At 58.4% G+C, this 19,054-nt stretch overlaps 1 protein-coding gene across 49 annotated transcripts in view; it reads left to right on the top strand.

Annotated features, from left to right (window-relative positions):
* NCOR2 (nuclear receptor corepressor 2) overlaps positions 1-19,054 on the top strand; it is a 227,924-nt gene that overhangs the window by 132,432 nt on the left and 76,438 nt on the right. For 42 of the 49 annotated variants that reach the window (XR_007471850.1, XM_049698364.1, XM_049698373.1 and 39 more), the window contains 3 exons: positions 2,214-2,392; positions 5,835-5,889; positions 8,344-8,442. Coding sequence is in view for 41 of the 49 variants with exons in the window: in XM_049698364.1 (XP_049554321.1) it covers positions 2,214-2,392; positions 5,835-5,889; positions 8,344-8,442 (333 nt within the window). In the remaining 8 variants the exon portion in view is untranslated. Of the gene's footprint in view, positions 1-2,213; positions 2,393-5,834; positions 5,890-6,963; positions 7,223-8,343; positions 8,443-19,054 lie in introns of those variants that run through there. The other 7 variants (XM_049698385.1, XM_049698380.1, XM_049698379.1 and 4 more) reach the window with 2 other exon arrangements.

The raw sequence follows: 19,054 nt of genomic DNA, 5'->3' as shown, positions 1-19,054 counted from the left end.
CAGGAGTTCCCAGATGACCTTGTATCAGCCAGGTGACCCTGGCTGTGGTCACCAGAGCCCAGAGGTGACCAGGAAGCAGAAAGAGGAGGCGTTTGCTCCTGGGGCAGGGCTGGTGCTGGCCTGTCCCCTCCCAAGTCTTGTCGGTCAAGCATCTAATGTGCCAGTCCCCCCGCCCCACCCCCCCATGTTCCCAACATCACAGTAGACGAGAAGCAGCCTCACAAGAGGAGGGGGCACATTCTTCCTCCCCGGGGCCTTGTGTCCAGGCAGAACTTTTGTCCAGATGGGAGGCACTGCGGCTCCAGCTCAGCGCAGTCATCTCTAGCTGCACGTGGCTATTTAAATGGAAATTAACACAAATGAAATAAAATTAAAAATTCAGTTCCTCTGTGGCACCAGTCGCATTTCAGTTGCTCAGAAGCCACATGTGGTTAGTGGCCCCATGTTGGACAGAGCAGGCAGTAAACACCTGCATCGTTGCAGAACATTCTATCGGGTAGCACTGCTTAGGCCACTGATTCTCACTTCGGACAGACTTAAGAGTCCTGGGGAGGGGGAGTCCGGCTTGAGTTGCAGTTTCCCAGGGCCCTGCCCCAGCAGTTCTGATTTAGCCAATCTGGGGCGGAGCTCAGGAATCTGCATTTTCACCAGGCTGTTCACGTGAGTCTGATGCAGGTAGTTCAGACTCTCTGGCCGTTAAAAAAGAGCGTTCGTTTTAAAACTTCACGTGCTGTGTCCCCGTTTTGAACACCCTTCAGTCTGCAGAAAGCAGAGCTTGGAAAACCTTTGTCCTCACACCTGTGGGTTCGCTCGAGCTCCTGTCCCGCCGATGCTGTGGCCACGTACACGTCCCACAGGGGCACGTGGGAACAAGAGGAGGGCGGCCCTTTCCCGTGTGTTCCCTGCCTGATGCCGGCAGGGCGCCTGGCATCCCAGCTGGTTCAGTGTCCCCCTCCCACCCACCCCGGCCCCCATCCCGGAGGCCCACTTCCCCAGGTCCTGGCCGCACAAGAATGCAGCCGCCAGCGTCCCCAGGGATGCTGAGGGACCAGCTTTCGCAGGTGATGGTTGGAAAGGGAATTCAGGGCAGAAACTTCACCCCACCCAGCCCAGGCTGACCTGAGGTTCCCTGGGAGGGTGGGAAGGAGGGAACTGGGCGGGAACGATGCTCTCCATCTGGGGGGAGCTTGCGGTAGTCGGTTGGGGAGAGGCAGCAGAGCAGGGGTGAGGTTCCTGCCAGGAGAAACCCTGCCTGGGCTCTGCCAGTGCTGTGTATCTCGGGCAGCCGAGGAGATGGGGGAGGTGAAGGTGCTGGACAGCTGCTCGAGTGCCAGGGAGGGTCAGGCCTCTGTGGGGGGCCCGTCTCAGCCGAGGGTCAGGGCCCTGCCCCCGCTGCGCTTCCCTGCCCCTGTTGGGAATCCCCAGCACTGAATGGAGAGCCTGGATGTGGGAAGTTGGGCAGCGGAGCCTTTGAACTGGCTGACCTTGGCCGGGCTGGACCCTCGCCTGCCTCCGGAGATGGGTAATTAATCGCCAGTAATGGGCTGGCTGCAGAGATTTGGGGAAATGAGTCCAGCTGAGTGGCGGCTCAGAGCCTCTTAATAGCCATCCTGATGCATTAGGAGCGAGCCCGCCCGACTCCTGCTGAGCACGGGGCTGGGCAGGCTTGGTCCCCAGTGGGCACGCTTGAAGGAGCTGCATCCAGGACTGGGGGTGGGTGGCGGGCGAGGAAATGGTTCTGCAGCCTCACCGGGCCCCCCCAGAGCAAGGCAGCCCCCCACCCCCACCCTGCGTGCCCTCTGCAGCTGGAGGGCCAGGCCCCGTCTCCTGAGCTAGTCCGGCCCAGCTGGGCTGCACATCTTTCTTGCGGTATTTTATAGCACTTGCGTTTCGGAAGATTCATTGCTCCCCTCTTTCTGCAGATAAGGTGGCTGCTGCTCTCTGCATTTAATTTAACAGCCCTGCCCACCATAAACCTCTCTGGGGCCGCCTTTAAATTCTCCCTTCCCCTGCACGGGCTATTATTATTTTTTAACTCATCATCCGCTTTCTCTCTGGTTTTGCGTTTCTCCTGTCTTGCCCGGAATATCCCTACCCTCTGCTCTTCACCTGGGTCCCCGGTGCTGGCGCGAGCACCCCTCCCCCTCCCCACCCTGTCCCCGCTGTCTTGTGCTTTCCAACCGGAGCCCTCTGCCATCTCCATTTCCCTCCAGAACCTGGAGAAGCAGATGCGCCAGCTGGCCGTGATCCCACCGATGCTGTACGACGCCGACCAGCAGCGAATCAAGTTCATCAACATGAACGGGCTCATGGATGACCCCATGAAGGTGTACAAAGACCGCCAGGTCATGAACTTGTGGAGCGAGCAGGAGAAGGAGACCTTCCGGGAGAAGTGAGTCCCCGTCCCTGGGGGGCGGGCCTGGCCGGGCCACCCTCCCCTGTCCCGGGAAACCCGTCCTGTCGAGGCTTGTGTTGGCTTCCTAGGGCTGCCACGACACGTGACCACCAGCCGTGTGACTTTAAACAACAAGAATCTATCCTCACACAGTTCTGGGGGCTGGAAGTCCAAGATCAAGGTGTGGTCTGGGGTGGTTCCTTCTGAAGGCTCCAGGGGAGAGTCTGTCCCAGGTCTCGCACCTGGCTGGCACCTGCTGGTGGCCGGCGATCGTTGTCATCCCTCGGCCTAGAGATGGGTCTCACCGTCTCATTGTGTCTTCACGTGGTCTTGTTTCCTGTGTGTCTTCTCCTTTTCCTATAAATTCACCAGTCACATTGGATTCAGGGCCCACCCTACTCCAGCATGACCTCATCTTAACTAATTATATCTGCAAAGGACTCATTTCCAAATAAGGTCACCTTCTGAGGTGCTGGGAGGACATGATATTGGGGGGGGACACTATTCAAACCAGTACGAAGTGTCAAGGCAGTTTTATGTGAAATGGGGCAGTGTGTATCAGAAGAACAAGGCAGGAGGACCTTCGAGGCTGGGCTGAAGCCTTGGGCAGGGTTATGTGGCTGGCCGGTGACTTTTCGGTTTTCATTTTACTTGGAAAGCGGCTATTTGCGGAGCGCATCCTTCATCACAGACACTGGACAGATGTTTTCTGGGGTTTGTGCATTTGTCCCTCTTATCCCTCATAACAGCGTTACCAGGCCATCCCCATTACGCACATGAGGAAACAGAGGCTCAGAGAGGTTAAGACACTTAACAAAGGTCACACAGCTTGCAAATGGTGGAGGCAGGATTCAGACTCCCCCAGCTTCGGGGCAAGGGCTCAGCTGCAGTGGAGAGGCTTGTCGGGGGAGAGGGGGCTATGGGGCCAGGGAGCAGGGTGGGGGGTCTTTGGAAAGCAGAGGCAGGAACTGGATGCTAAGAGGTGAAGCTTGGGGCTTCTTCTAAAATGAAAGAGTAGAATGACTGTTTAGGGGAGACGAGTGAGGAACCAGATGGAGAAAGTGCTCCTTTCCCCCACCAGACTCAAAATATGTGTCCCAGGGAACCACATCCTGGGCACAGAGCGCCTCCTCAGGACCCAGGACCCCCATAAGGCAAGAGGGTGGGAAACTGAGGCAGAGGCCTCAGCGCTCAGCCAGGAGGGCGTGGGGGACTCAGCTGCGGGGCGTCCACGTTCACCTCCGCCTCCCGAGAAGGCCTCAGATTTTCTTCAAAAGAGGTGTCCCACGTTCTCCAGCCACCCACTGCGGGGCCAGGCCGCAGGGGCTGGGGCTGTCTCTGCCCTTTGCAGAGCTGGGTGGCCCCAAAGTGCCAGGCTGGGCTTCAGGGATGGGGATGGCTCTGGGTCGTGGGCAAGGCTGGGGTGCCTCAGCCAGGGCAGACACCAGGACTTGGAAATGCAGGAGGAGCGACTGAAGAGGGTCTTGTGTGGAAAGTTTTTGTTTGTTTGTTTAAATGGCTTTTGATTATGGAAATTCTAAAACATACATAAAAACAGAGGGACGGTGTAATGCACCTTCGAGGGCCTAACACAGATGCGGCGACCTTCCACAGGAAATAGCGCTTTGGGGAGCAATTCCTGCCGTGTGTTTGGGGTTTACTGCTCAGAGACAGGAAACGCAGGTAGTTAGCGGCTCATTTCTAGGTCCTCACGGTCACAGACGTCAAATCAAGTCATCCCGTATCTGGTGGTGTGCAGTTTAAAAACCAGTGAAGTGACTGTAGGGTGGTCATGGATGCTAAGGATTACTGTTGCTTTAGGTATTTAAATTCCCCCTGGTGTGTTTGATATTTTATTTATTTATGCTCTCTTTAAAACAAAGAGGTTCTGGGAATGCTTTCTGTGTTTTGGCCTTTCTGGATTTTTCATGTTGCTGTTCCGACCTAAGGATTTCACACTGTTCGTCCAGTAGCTGCAGAATGGGGGCCCCAGGCTGGGCTGATGTCTGCTGAGACCCAGTTTGGCACCTTGAGTCTTTCAAGGTCCTGGGTGACCTCTCGTTTTCAGCGGAACTGATAGCACTCAGGGCCTCGGAGAATCACGTGCCGGTGGCGTAGAGTTCCATCACTTACTGTTTTTGTGACTTCGAGCAGCCACTTCCCCTCCCTGAGCCTCAGTCTCCACGTCTGTAAAATGGGTGTAGCCTCAGTGCCTCCTCGCTTAGCCGTCTGGAGGTACCCAGTGTCAGAGTAAACTCTCAGGAAACATGGCAGAGGACCCAGGTGTAGGTTGGAGGGAGGTGGAACAGGTGACCTAAGAGATTCCCAAGTGTGCTTCTGGGTCTCCTGGGGCCCCATCTCTGCGTGGGGAAACCCCAAGGAAGGGATCTGTGGGGAAGGAAGTGTCACTGGGGCAGGGAGAGGGAGGAGAAGGGAAGACTGTCTGTCTGGAAAATCAGGGCGTTAGGCCGCCTCCAGCTTTGCGAGCTGCCCGAGGCAGGATCCCAGGCTGGGAAGCCTGCCTCTGACTCGCGGCTTCCTCTGGGAAAAGAGAAGAGGCCGCTCTGGCTTCTCCAGTGTCTGGTTGGGGAGCAGGGGAGGGACCCACTGGCCTCCTGCCCAGCCATCTGGAGGGCTGGGCAGGACCATCGCCAGCGCTGGCCCAGGCTCCCTCCGGCGGCGGCGGGGGGGTGGGGGGACCCCGGGGCCCCTGCGTCCCCAGCAGCCTCTCCTCTCCCCAGGGAGGCCGCGGGGCGGTGGCGCGTCTTGGGGACGGGCGGGCCGAGGCTCCACCCAGCATCCCCGGGGCCCCAGCAGCCGTGACCCACATATCCGCCCCCGCTGTCCGCCTGCTCCTGTGGCCCTGACATTTCAGTCTGGCCCAGCTCTTTCCCAGTAATTCTCCCTGTTTCGCAGGAAGCCAGTTGGTGGGGTGCCAGCTCCCCGCCACCCCTCCAGCTCGGGTCCCTTCCTTCCGCCTCCTGGGCCGGCTTGCCTGCCTCCTGGCGGGCACTCGAAGCCTCTGCTCTCACCTCTCAGGGTCCTGCCCCGCGACCTCGCCCGTGGCGGCCCCGCGTGGGCCGGGCGAGGCCCAGCTTCCCAGGCCCAGCCGGAGACAGGAACAAAGGCAGAGTGTAAAAGGGGGGGAACCCCACCGAAGGGCTGCATGTCATGTCCTCATTTTTCCTGGAACCCGCCTCCAGCAGGACAAACAAATGTATTTTCAAAGGCGCTAAAACCAGTGACTCACTCCAAGGAACGCCCTCCCTTAGCCCTCCGTCCCGCCTGCCGCGGCCCTTCCCACACCCCCCTGGGCTTAATTGCTCCGAGCGGGGCGGTGCTGGGCCAGCGGAGATGGCAGGCGCCCGGGAGCTCGGCGGCCGCCCAGCTGGGCAGCCCTCCTCGGCCTGGTCTCAGGCCCGCCCTTCTCTCCCCGCAGATTCATGCAGCACCCCAAGAACTTCGGCCTGATCGCATCGTTCCTGGAGAGGAAGGTGAGTCTGCCCGCCGGCCCAGCGCCACCCGCCCCGCTCCCCTCTGGGGGCCACTCCTGGGGGCAGCCGCTTGGGCTGGGCCGCAGGACCCTCCCTCCCCACCCACGAGGCCTCTGCCTGCTGGCCCCGTGCTCTCCTTGCTGTGTCAGACCGCACTTCCCTCCTTCCTCCCTCCTGGGAGCAGCAACCGCAGGCCCCGCCCCCTTCTCCCGGGGCGGAGCTCCAGTCTGGGAAACCCCAGGAGAGCTGTGTGCACCAGCTCCTCAGCGTGGCAGCAAGCGTCCTGGCAGACTGGACGTGGGTTCTGGAAGCCGTGCCATGCCTGGCGCCCTAATGAAGGCCTTATAGGCAAGAGCGGCGATCTTCCAGGGTGCTGGATGGAATGACCTTTCTAGGTCCCCCTGATGGTCACTGTACGCTGACACCCCTGATGGGAAGCCAGGCGTGTGGCTGGCGTGGGGTTTATCCTCATCCCCTTTTCGTAGAGCTGAGGCTTGAGCTCCGCCTTGCCCCCACACCCAGCCTGGAGCGGTGCCTCTTTCTGCTCAGGCTTCTTGTTGGCAGGTGGACACAAAGCGTCCCAGGAAACGGTACAGCCCCCTTTTGTGTACCCACGAGGCTAGGCTGGGCAGCGGCCGCAGCGGCCACAGGTAGGAGGGAGCCAGTCTGGGGGGCTGGACGTGGCCCTGTGTCAGAGTCGCCCGCTGGACCCCAGCATCATCAGGGCGGAGCCAGACAAGCTTCCTGAAAAGGTTTACTTTCTGGGGCTGCTGTTCCGGGTGTTCAAAGCAGCGTTTCGCCAAATCTCGTCTCTCAGACGGGGTGTCTGCCCACTCCCGGCTTTGCAAATACCATGCTACTGGAGGCCTCATGCTTCCTTGCTGCGGGAGGGCGGTCGGAACCAGATCCAGGCGGGTATTTTAAAGGGTAACAGTTGTTCTCAGCATCTGCCCTCAATGAGCCGATACCCATAGAAGGAGGGAGATGGGGCAGCGTGGGGAAGCGAAATCTCTCCCGGCCTGAAAAACCAGTGTGGAGAAGCGAGCTCTATAAATAGCCTCTCCTCTGAGTTCGTGACAGCTTCTTACTAGGGGTGTGGACAACCCGGGAGGCTCCAGGTCGGGTCTCCCCGGAGACAGAAGCAGGGGTTTCAGAAATTGGCAGTTGAGCAGAACTGTTTGAACGAGGGAATCAGAGGTCTCTATGCTGGAGAATAAACTTTACGGTGTCCTTTGGCTAAGAGGCAGCCCAAGCTGAGACTTAAATAGAGCTTCCAGAAGGGTCTGAAGCTGGGGCTGCCAGCTGTGCCTTTGGGGATTGGCGGTTCCTGGTGGTAAGTGAGGCCAATGGCAGGGTGGGAGCTCTGTGGACTGGCCAGCCCGTGCCTGTCTGCTTAGGGCCAGCCCGTGGCCGCCCAGCACAGGAAGGCAGTCTCCTGAGTTGTTCGAGGGGAAGTCAGACACCCACATCCCCCAGTTTGCAGATATTGGCCTCTGATTATAAAATGTTTTTCTCAACCATTTTGCGGGCCATGCTTGTGGTCCGGTTGAACTTGGGAGCAGCCTCTGTTCACAGTCCATTCTAGGAAGTGGATGAGGACGCAGGGGGTTTGAGGCCCAGCCGTCCTCTGCACCCAGCGGCCCTCACGATTGCCCCTCAGAGGCCAGTTCCGGGCTTGGCACCAGCACCGAGCATCACAGAAACATTTTACCTTATCTCAGTAACAGCTGCCAGCATTGGCGAGCTGTCACCTGGATGGGCCCCGTGGCCGCAGGTGGCGGCATCGTCGTGTTCTGTCCTTCAGTTGCTCTCTGAGGACGATGCCCTCTTAATGGTCCCGTTTGGACGAGGAGGTGATGGGGTTCCAAGAGCGCCAGTCATTTGCTCAGCAAGTGGCGGTGCCAGGATTCAGACCCCGGTCCGCGGGGCAAAGACCGAAGCAGAGAAAAGACATAAATGTCCCAAGAGACGAAGAGTTGCGTGGCGACATTAGGCTGGATGCACGAAGCTTGGAAGAGGTTACTCAGGCCCCTAAATGTTAGGGAGGAGCAAGCTAGGGTGAGCGAACGGACCCGAGCTGGGGAGCCGGAGGCGTTGTTCTCTGGGGCTGGCATGACAGGTGACAGCTTCGTCCTTACGACTGCCAGTAGCACGAGCCACAATGCGAAGAGGTTAACACCTCTGCAGGGTGTGTTCTGTGGTCCTGAGTCCTTTACACGTATGTGTATTAACTTACTTGGTCTTCATGACAACCCTGTGAGATACGTGCTGTTAGTACCCCTACTACACAGGTGAGAAAACCGAGGCCCAGAGAGGTTAGGTAAGCTGGCCAGGGTCACCCAGCCAGTACCTGGAGGAGGTAGGATTGGAAGCCAGGCCTCTGGCTCCCGGCCTCCTGCTCTGACCACCTGCACTGCACACGCCTCAGAGTTCTTTTCTCTCTCCATCCTGCAGACGGTGGCTGAGTGTGTCCTCTATTACTACCTGACCAAGAAGAATGAGAACTACAAGAGCCTGGTGAGGCGCAGCTACCGGCGCCGCGGCAAGGGCCAGGTAAGGGGGGGGGCGGGGCGGGCTCCCGGGAGGGCTCCCGGCATGCTCGGGGGCAGCGTGCGGTGACATCTCCTCGTGTTTCTCAGCAGCGGGTCCCTCAGTTTGGGCCCCTTCCCTGGCGGCTGGGAGACCCTCTCTGGGGGTGTTCCTCCTATCCCAGCAGCAGAGAAGAGACCTGGGAGAAATGGCCGCTTCCACCCTCAGCCTGGAAAATTCTAGAACTCCAGGCTTGGTGACCCACCGTCCCTGTGGTGGATTAGGGTCGCATTCCCAGAGCAAGGGCCGGGCTTTCAGGATGACTTGGGCTGGTCTACAAACTTAACATTTAAAATTTAGAAAGAATTTTTGGTGTTTTGTTGCAATGCATATGTGAAAGAAAAAACAGCCAGTACTCTAGAGTGCCGTTTTTCAGACATCAGTGCTTCGGATATGACTGAAGGATGATTTAAGTTAGAGCAGGACTTGGCAAACTATGGCTCTCGGGTGAGTCCAGCCTGCCACCTGTTTTTGTGAATAAAGTTTTATTGGCACCCGGCCATGCCCATTCGTTGACATATTACTGTGGCAGCTTTTCTGTTACAACAGCAGAGTTGAGTAGTCCTGACAGAAACTGCAAAGCCTGACATATTCACTATCTGGTCCTTTATAGAAAAAGTCTGCTCACCTCTGAGTTAGACGAAAAGGGAATTCGTTTAAAAAAAGATTCTGTAAATTATGTTAAAGATGAAGGGTGTCAGTGGCACACATTTTAAAGGGGGCTCGCGAGTGTTTTGGTGTCGGGGAGATGGAGGGAAGGGGAAGGATTTGTTTCACTTCCGGGCTGTTAAGAATCAGCCCAGAGCAGATGCTGGGACTACGGGGTGGGGGGGGGGTGGGCTTGTGCTGCAGGCGGAGGGATGCGGGCCGGAAGCTGCAGAAGCTCTGGGCACTGCTGTTAGATGCCGGACTGGAGGGGGTTGGGGCAGGCCCTTCCCTGGGGCCTCTGGCGTGGGGGACCGGACAGGGGAAAGGGACGAAGGCCGGGATTAGCATGTGCTGGGAGGACAGGACACAGAGAGGTTCTCTTAGGTGGGTGGTCCCTGTCACTGGCGTCTTCCAGCCCAGACCCCCACCCCTACCCCAGGGCCACCGTCTTCCCTTCCCGAGGCTGGAGAGAGCCGGACCCTGAGGGCATCAAGTCCAGCCATCACCTGTGGGGTCCCAGTGTCCCCTGTGAAACCGTCACTCTGTGATCAAGCCCCATAGCCTACGATGGGTTGGTCCACGCAGCTTCCTAGCCTGCATCCCGTGTCTCCTTTCTTGCTTTCTGGGAACTGTGCTTCAGGAGTACCGACCCACTTTTCTGTTGGCTAAGCCACATATAATCAGGGAAGCAAGTCTGCTGACGGGAGAGTAAACCCCTCACTGCATTCTGCACGTCAGGCTAAGATGATTGAGACTGAGCATTGGTTGTCGTTGGCCTGGATCGTTGAAGGGTGGCTGTGTTTGGTTTGTGGATAGGGTTTTCCTCTAGTTTTGTGCAGCCACCGTTGGCCAGCCTGCTCGCCCATCTAACAGATGTGTAAAACCGAGGCCTACTGGCTTGGCGCTATTCAGTTGTAAAGAACTAGCTGTGGCGTGTTAGAAATTGAAGTGCATTTAGGAATTTGTCTAGACCGAGATGCAGAAACTCAAATAAATGCCGGGGCAGGGAGCATAAATGTGCCGGCATAAGAGGCAGTGAGGAGGGCGTGGCGTGGACTGTGGCAAAATAAAGGGGGAGATAAAGAAAGGCCTCTAGATTGATTTTAAAAACGTTGTCAGCTATTTGTTGAGCATCTCCTGTGTGCCAGTTCTCTTGCTCGTCTTCCCAGTGCCCCCCGACTCCCTGCCTTCGTGGGGGCCCTGTGGGTGGGCTCATGAGGGCCTTGCTGGTGGCTGGGCTGGGGGCTCTGGAGACAAAAGGGTTCTGAGTCAGATGGGGAGAGATTGGGCCATTCTCACCCTGTGCTGAGAGCCACGTTTGTGTGGAGGGAGGCAAAGACTGTGTGCTGACGTCATTTAGGGAGGGGCTATCTCCAGATGAGTCCTGGGGAGCGGGGGGCCGTTGGTGCCCCCTGCCCCTGGTCCTGGCTGCCATGCCTCCCACTTCACGGTGTTAATGCCTTGCTAGCTGACTCATCTGCCCGTCGGACATTTGTGTGCTGACGCGGGGGACTCTGTGCTCGTTGTCTGGACCAGGTGTACACAGGTGATTCCGAGTCAGCATGTCGGTGGTCTGCCTGAGGGGGTCCATCGAGTAAGGGACCCCAAAGATGAGGTTGAGGGACAGCCTCTTGGGAGGACGAGGACAGAGGTGAGGGTGTCCTGGGCAGAGGGAACAGCAGGTGGAAAAGCGCCAGGACACGAGAGAGAGTGCACAGTACCCTTAGAGTCCTAGGAGCAGGGGTCTCAATACCTTCCAGGGTCTTACATGAATGAAGGGATGGAGAATCCATAGGAGGCAATAGGGAGTGGTGAGGCCCGGGGCTAACTAGAGAGCTTGTGCCTCATATCAGCTCCAGCTGACTCTTGACTACCTGGCCCTGTATTACCAGATCTGATTTTTGATGATGAGCTGGAGATAGGGAATTATGTGAAATTGCCTGACTTTTAAATCTTAGGTCACGTAAGAACCAATAACAACAAAGCACCGGATAGGCTGGGCAACTCACATTTGCTCTCGAAATCTGTCCTCAGCCCTCAGTATAAGACCTCTGGGCTGGAGTATGGTAAGGCTGAGGGAAGAGGTAGGGATAGGATTATGTGACTTGGGACAGAGTCCAGGGTCGGGGCCCTGGGGGCCCTGGAGTGTCTTATAGCAGAGGAGAAGCGTTGGCTTCGTATTCTCATCTGAGCTGTCCTGGGTTAGCTGTGGCGTCCTCAGTGCTGAGACGTGGGGCTTGTCTGGTGAGGTTTAACGGTCTGCTCAAGCTGGCATCTCAGGCTGGGGCTCCCAGGTTGGAGCAGGGATGCCTCTGCGCCCTGCCTCTTGCAGAAAGAGAGAAGAAGGCAGGGCACGAGGCCCCTGTCTCCTTGGGAGATGGGACATATCTTTGGGGCTCTGCCCTCCCTCTCATCGGCTGTGGCTGTGAAGAGGCGCCACGTGGCCCAGGCCCTGCCGGGGACGGAAATTAACGTGCAAACCCTGGAAGGACTCCTGTGCCAGGCAGATCCGCTGCCCTCACCACTGCCTGCCAGCCCTGTTCATAAGTATGGAATAAATGGGTCAACCCAAGTGTTGACTTTGTGGCCGTAACTCTTCCCTCTGCCCCGTGACAGCAAAGTAAACGGCAGACACACCAACCCCGCATCCCCTCTTGGTAATTCAAGGTGCGGTTGCTGCAGCGGGCCTGATGTGATAAAACCTGTGATCCTGCTGATGAATCTCCCAGGGAGACGGGTAGGGGTTCCCCAGCCTGGCACGGAGTGGGTGTGGGTGTATGTGCTTGGGCGCCTACACGCGGATGGACGGATGGGCACCGGCGGTGGCGGCCCCCCGTGGGCTGATACTGCAAGCAGATGGCGGTCGGGCGTCAGGCAGGCAGAGACCCTCTGCTCTGTGAAGCCAGAAGAGCCAGGTGGGAATGAGCCTGGAGAGCGATCCACCGTGGGGTGGGGAGCAGTCAGCCTCGGGGGCATAGCAGCCACCCAGGTGACAGCTCTGCTGTCCCATCCTTGTGTCCGATCCATCCTTGGCCCGCCTCTGGCAGCTCAGAACCCTGGGACAGGCTGTGATCCTCATGTGGTTCCCGTGGCTCCGGCCACGCCGAGGCTGAGGATGGCCACGCGGCACCGCTCAGCTTGTCAGCCCGACAGATGTCCCTCGGATGGGCCCCTCCCGCTTCACTTCTCTAAGGTTGACCCCCACTCACCTCCACAGAGGCGTCGGATGCACGATGTTGTGTGGTCATCCAGCGGGCAATTATTGAGTGCCTACTGCATGCCAGTGCTGTAAAGCTTCTCCTTCAGAGCCGCACGAGGCCACGATCCTGCAGGAAGCTAGAGACAGGGTGTCAGCCGAGCCCAGCTGTCTCGGCGTCTCACGGCCCATCCCGATTAAGAGCCTCTGAGGTAGACGTGAGGTGGGACTTCCGAGGTGTCAGCGAGCGGGGCCCTTCTCCAGGCTGCCGCCTTGTAGAAGGTGCATTTCCTGAGTTGGCTGGACACGGCCCAGGGCCAGAGACAGAGGGGTACCCACCTGCCACCAGCACCCCTCCCCTGGTCATTCCTGCCATGGTGATGAGGGGAGGCTGTCTCGGGCTCCAGGCTCAAACCCCCAAGTCTGGGGAAGAGGGGAACCCACGGTGGGAAGTTTTTCTCCCCAGATCGTAGGCCTTCTACCTTCTCCCGATACCACCATCCACTCCAGATTGGCCGTGGCCAGTGTCCTTGGGCTGTGCCCTCCTGGGGTCCAGGGAGGGACGTGTCTCGGGCTGAGTTACGGACCCTGAGATGGAGCTGGCGTCCAGCTGAAGTTCTTGAACTTTCACCACGAGGATTTGTGGAAACACAGACTGCTGGGTGGCGCCCCTCAGCGGGGCTTGAGCATCTGCATTTCTAACAAGTGCCCTGGCAGCATTGCTGCTGGACCTCGGCCTTCGGCCTTCGGGGTGTTTACTGGGGAGTCGCCACCTGCCAGGGAAGGGGAAGGAAGGGAGCAGAGTGGCAGAAGGGGCAGTCGAGGCAGGGCACAGGCTCAGCGGCAGCCTGGACCAGCCCTAGGGGCAGTGCTCTGGCGCTGGAATGGCCCTTCCCAGGTGTGCAGAGGGGGCCATAGAGGCTGAGGGCGTTCGTAGCGGCTGAGGCCCCTTCTAGAAAGGGACCTGGCCAGTCCATCCTGGGGACCAATCCTGCATGTTTGCATATTTGCAAACTGCACTCTACGGTGGTCCTGACCTGCCCCAATGCTTAAGCAGAGAGTGGGCCGCAAGATGTCACCTCGTGTGTTCAGGTGCCACACGCCCCGTCGCGGCCTCACCACACCCTGTGCTGAGCCCCTTGTTCGTCATTGCTGTGGTTGCGTTTCGAAAGCGTGGATGGTTAGGAAAGGGGATATAAAATTCCTGCATGAAAAGCATCGGCCGTCTGATGTGTCTGGTCTCAGACCCTCGATGACCCGAGAGGGCAAGGCCACCCTGGCGTCCTCTGCGCTGCTGCCTGGCCCTGCCGTGGCTGGGACACGTGTTGGCCATTTGGAGTGTCAGGATGCCCTTCTTGTTTAAGAGAGGATGCCACCCACTTTCCAGAAGCTTCCCCGTATTCTGACAGAGGGAGATGCAGGAATTCTAGCCCCCTCACGCCCACCCCCTGCCAGCCGTGCACACCTGGGCTTCGGCAGGAGGGCGCCGAGCCCTCACCTCCTGGACCCCAGCCCCCGAGATCCGGCTGTGAGTGGCTGGTGAGCATGTGGGTGGTACCCCAGCGTCCTCTCTTCGAGGTGAATCACCGGCCGAGCCGGGGGCCAGCTTGGAGCACCGGTGACGGCACAGCAGTTTATAGTTCATGATTCATGGATGCAGGGGCCACATTATCCCAGCTAATTGCAGCACTGGAACCCAGGAATGCTGCGGTCAGAAGTCGGCTTAACTATGCAAACTGTCGGGGAACCGAGGCTGTGAGGCCAGCGCGGCCCAGGCAGCACGGCCCAACTCCGCAGCAGTGACCGGGGGCGGCCACGTGGCCCTCCTGGCGATGGGGGGGCCATGCTGCAGAGGGGGCTGTCCCCGAGGGTGAGTGCCCCTGCTTCCATCCCCCAGGGTGATGCGGCCGCAGAGGGGAGGGGGCCCAGCTGGGAGCTGCGCCGGTTGGGGTCTCCTCCTCGAGGCCACATGGGCTGTCTTCTCTTCCCACGGAGATGGGCACGGGGACAGGGCGCCCAGCCTCCCACGCCTGGGGGGTCATGGGGGAAGTCCAGGGAGGTGGGGCCTGCTCCTCCCCCACATCTCTCCTGAAGGCCCCCTTCCCCCCATCTCTCCTGCAGGCCCCCTTCCCCCATCTCTCCTGCAGGCCCCCTTCCCCCCATCCCTCCTGTCTCTGTCTGTGTCCCCCGCACCCACCCTCCTTCATCTTCCCTCCCCTCCCCCGCCCCCCCTCCCAGCTCCCTGCCGAGGGACAGGTGACCTTGTTCCCAGTTGCTCTGTACTCCAGAGACTCCCGCGCCTCAGGCAGCTTGCACAGGGGACAGCGTGACCGGAAGGCATTCCAGGCCAGGGCTGGCCAAGCACAGCCCCCGGGGGGAGGGGCAGCCACCATGCAGTCAGTGCCGGTTCCCAGACCCTGGCCGCCCCCCTGGGACGGTGAGATCTACGGAGGGACCGCGTAGCAGGCCCCAGACTGGGCTGAGCTTGTCCCTGCCTGCTGGGTGAGCGCGAGCGTGCTTGCCTCAAACCGCCACCCTGGCCGGGTGGGCCTCCAGCTTGGGGGTCAGTTGGACTTTCCCGGGCCGCCCAGGCCTGAGGGAGGCAGCCGCTTCCGCTCTGCTGGGGACGGGATTGTGTCCAGATTTAGGGCTCCAGCAAGCAGATGTCCCTGATTCCCTGCCCAGTTTTGTGCTAAGTGGGCAGGGACCTATGGGAGGCTCGTCTAGGCCCACAGTCTCCCAGACACATCCCGGGGGACGCAGTTCTCAGGAAGTCCAGGCCCCAGGGACCCAGCAAGCTGGGCTGCCGTTTTGGGAGACAAGAGACACGGCCTTCTCATGGGCTGTGATGCAGTGGCAGGGGAGACCCAGCTCCCCGTCGGCACTGTCTGAGGCGGACCACACCAAAGGGACAGGAGGACGTGGAAAATGTGAGTGTGAATCAGTCAGACCCCAGGAGGTGAGAGGCTGTGTGGGGCTGACAGACCTCCCATCCAAGCGTTTCAAGCTCGGCTAACAAGAATCAGGAAATAGTTACCAGAAGAGCAGCATTCGTGTGGCCTGGGCCAGCTCCAGCCACAACAGGAGGGGGCCCCCGGGGGAGGGCAGGCGGTGACCAAGTTCCGGTCTGTTTTGTCCTTCCGTCACAACGTCACCATTCTAGGTGATGCCCCAGTGAACAGGACAGACGAGGTCCCCAGAGCTGTCACGTCCACGTGGGAGAGGGACAGGGCACAAGTAAATTAGCATGATTCTTTCAGGTGGTAGCAACGGTTACAGACGGTAAGCTGGGGTCAGGAGGCGGTTGACGGGAGAGAGGGCAGCTTTTAGGGAGCAGACTCTGAAGGCTTCTCGGAGGAGGGATCCTTTGGGCTCCGACCTCAGCGATAAGAAAGAACTGGTCAGGCAGAGCTGGAGGGAGAGTCTCCCAGGCAGAGGACACAGTGAGTGCAAAGGCCCTGAGGCAGGAACAAGTGTGGCATCTTGCAGGAGGAGAAGGTGGGGATTAGGGAGGTGAGGTGGGCAGGGGGTAGATCGCCCAGCCTTGTGCCGTGGACCACTGATTTTATTCCAAGGAGCGGGACAGGATCGACTGACAGTAAAACAGAGCCTTAGCTGCCTCAAGCAGCCAGCTCCTTGCAGGCAGAACAGACGTCACGGGAGAGGGTGCTGAACGTTGCTCAGGTTCTGGGGACACGCCTGTGTGCGGTGGAGCGCTGGTGAGTGTCTAACAGCCAGCTTTCGGGGGGGCGAAGCCCCGACTGTAGCGCATGCCGATCACCATGGTGTAAATGCTCCCATCATGCTGATTCGCTGAACGTGGAATTGGGAAGGGGCCGTGCATAGCGCCTCGGGGGACGGGACCATATCCTCCTTCTGCCGTGTGGATGCCGTGGCAAAGGAGAGCACAGATAACAGCCAAATGGAGTCAAGTAATTGGGAAGGGATGCATTTTGAGTACTTAACTACCATTGTTTTTATGATAATTTCTTTAATTGTAAGGTTGTGCATTTCCGTTTTGAATAATGGCTGTTTTTAACAACTAACCTGCAAAATTCATGGAAACTGAAGTCTGCACTTGTGAGCTGGTACGCGCTGGCCCAACACAGCTATATCTGTGTGTCTTATAAAGGACGCCCTTCACGGGCCAAGGCAGCATCCCCTGCCTGCCTTTTCCTTCCAGGAAGACACGTGAACTGGATCAGAATGGTGGGGGCCGAATGTCAGGAAGGGGCTGCCAGCAACAGAAAACTCTTGTGTCTTGGTCCTGACCCCTGACCCCACTCCTCCCACCAACCTTGGGCTCCTGCGATCTCCCTTCCCCCACTGCCAAGAGATAGGGTGTCTCGAGGGCAGCCCCCTCCTGGATTTGCTCACTAGAGGCACTTGGCACGTAGTACATGCTCAGCAGAGTGTTTGTTGAATGAATGAGTGAGATTGTGCCGCAGCCGGTGTTGCTGGGTGTCGGGAAGGTCTCATCAGGCATTGAGAGGACCCGTCATCTGAGCACTAAACCTCACCAGCTCCTCCCTGGATGGTTGGTACCACCTTTTCACTGGACTCTCTCCTCTCATTCCTGGAACCAATGGCCACCCCTTGACCCACTGCCGCATCGCCCTAAAACACGGCATGGAACACATCAATCCTGCCCACCCTCCACCTTCTGAAAAAAGCCCTCAGTGGCTGTCCACAGCTGTCAGGGCACCTCCCGTATTTCTGAGCACGGGCGTTAAAGCCAGTCCGGCTCTGTAGCCAAGTCCAGTATGTCATTCTGTAAGGACCGTGGGCGATTTCACGTCGGCATGCTTTTGCCTGAAGAAGTCCCCTCCCTGAAACGTCCCCTCTCACCGGCTCCTCCCTGGATGGTTGGTACCACCTTTTCACTGGACTCTCTCCTCTCATTCCTGGAACCAATGGCCACCCCTTGACCCACTGCTGCATCGCCCTAAAACACGGCATGGAACACATCAATCCTGCCCACCCTCCACCTTCTGAAAAAAGCCCTCAGTGGCTGTCCACAGCCGTCAGGGCACCTCCCATATTTCTGAGCACGGGCGTTAAGGCCAGTCCAGCTCTGTAGCCATGTCCAGTATGTCATTCTGTAAGGACCGTGGGTGATTTCACGTCGGCATGCTTTTGCCTGAAGAAGTCCCCTCCCTGAAACGTCCCCTCTCACCCTTCTCCGCCAAAAGCCTTTGGAGATTCAGCTCGGAGGCCTCCTACCTCATCCCCGCTGGTCAGGACGCATCACTGTCACACCTGCCATGTGCTGGGCCTTTGTAAAGCTTTCTCGTCCCTGCAGCCTCCATCGGTCCTGTCCTAGCTCCGGAAGGTTGGGGACTGTATTTTCTGTGAGCGTGCTTGTGGAGGGAATGAACAGTTTGGCTTAAACGGGGGTGAAGAAGGGCCTGTGATTCCCCAGGGTGAGAGACAGAGCACCTGCCTGTAGGATCTTGCTAGGAAATGCTGTGTGACCTTCGGCGGGTTAAGGTCTCTGTGTCTTTGTACGCTCTTCTATAAAACAGAGATAGTGCCAGCGTTGTTGGGAGGATTTTATTAACTGCAGGTATCACATGAGGAGGAGAAAGCCTCGTCACATGTTCATGTGCTTCATCAGCATTTGTTGTTTGTATTCATATCATTTTCTGCACAGCTCCCAGCCAGTCTGGGGCTTCAGCACAGAGCACGCTCAGTCTGTCCAGCACTCAGCGCTCCGGAAGTAGGGGTCCCTCGGGGATTTGAACTGATGGCTCTGGCTAACCATAGATCCGGGCAGGTTTTCCTCAGAGCTGTGCTGTGGTTTGGGAGGGACGTCCACGACCAAGCACTGGGCACGGAGCCCATTGTCGGCGTGACCGATGGCATGTCTGGAAAGCAAAGGTGAACCTCATCCTGCGCTCCGGAATCATTTGAGACGGTGGAGTCTGGCTTCTGGTTCTTCTCCCGTGTCCACAGGCATCCGCTGCTGCCCGTGGCAAGGGTCCTGGACGTGTTTTGTGAAACAGGGACCCCCGGAAGCCTTGCTCCTCACGCTGTCATCCGGCAACCAACAGTATCTGGCGTCCCTGGGAACTACCTAGAAATAGAGGGTCTCGGGCCTGCCTCAGACCCACGGAGTGGGAATCTGCATTTTCCCAGTATCCCCAGGTGGTTCGTGTGTGCATTTCAGTTTGAACAGTGCTAGCCGGTAGCAGAGGTGGGCACACTATGGCCTGCAGGCCGAATCCGGTCCTCCACCTGTGTTTGTAAATGGCTTTGTTGGCATGTAGCCATGCTCACTTGTTTACACTTCGGCTGTTTTCAAGCTACAAACGGCAGAGTCAGTTGTTGCAAAAGAGGCCGATGGACCGATGGCCCTGAAGGGTCTACCATCTGGCTCTTACAGAAAGTTCTCTGGCTCCTTGTCTTATGCTCTGGTCGTCAAACCTGGCTGCCCATGGCAACAACCTGGGAACTAAACATGCTGATGCCGGCCTCTCACCCTGAGATTCTGATGCGACTGGTGTGGGTGGGTCCTGGGCGTCGGGACTTCCCAGAGCTCCTCAGGTGATCTGTGTGTGCAGTTGTGAGAACAGTGGCTTTAAATTGCCCATGAAACCCGGCAAGCGCCGTCCTGCAGTCCGCGATGGGCCTGAGATCAGCTGCGGAGACCTAGCGCGTGTGAATCGGCCCTGAGTTAGCCGTCGCTGTATCTGCTGTCCTCTGATGTCGAAGGCTTTCGGGGACAGAGGC

The sequence above is a fragment of the Orcinus orca genome, chromosome 15, assembly GCF_937001465.1.
Source record: "Orcinus orca chromosome 15, mOrcOrc1.1, whole genome shotgun sequence".
Lineage (NCBI taxonomy): Eukaryota > Metazoa > Chordata > Mammalia > Artiodactyla > Delphinidae > Orcinus > Orcinus orca.
This window is presented reverse-complemented; position numbering and strand designations above follow the sequence as displayed.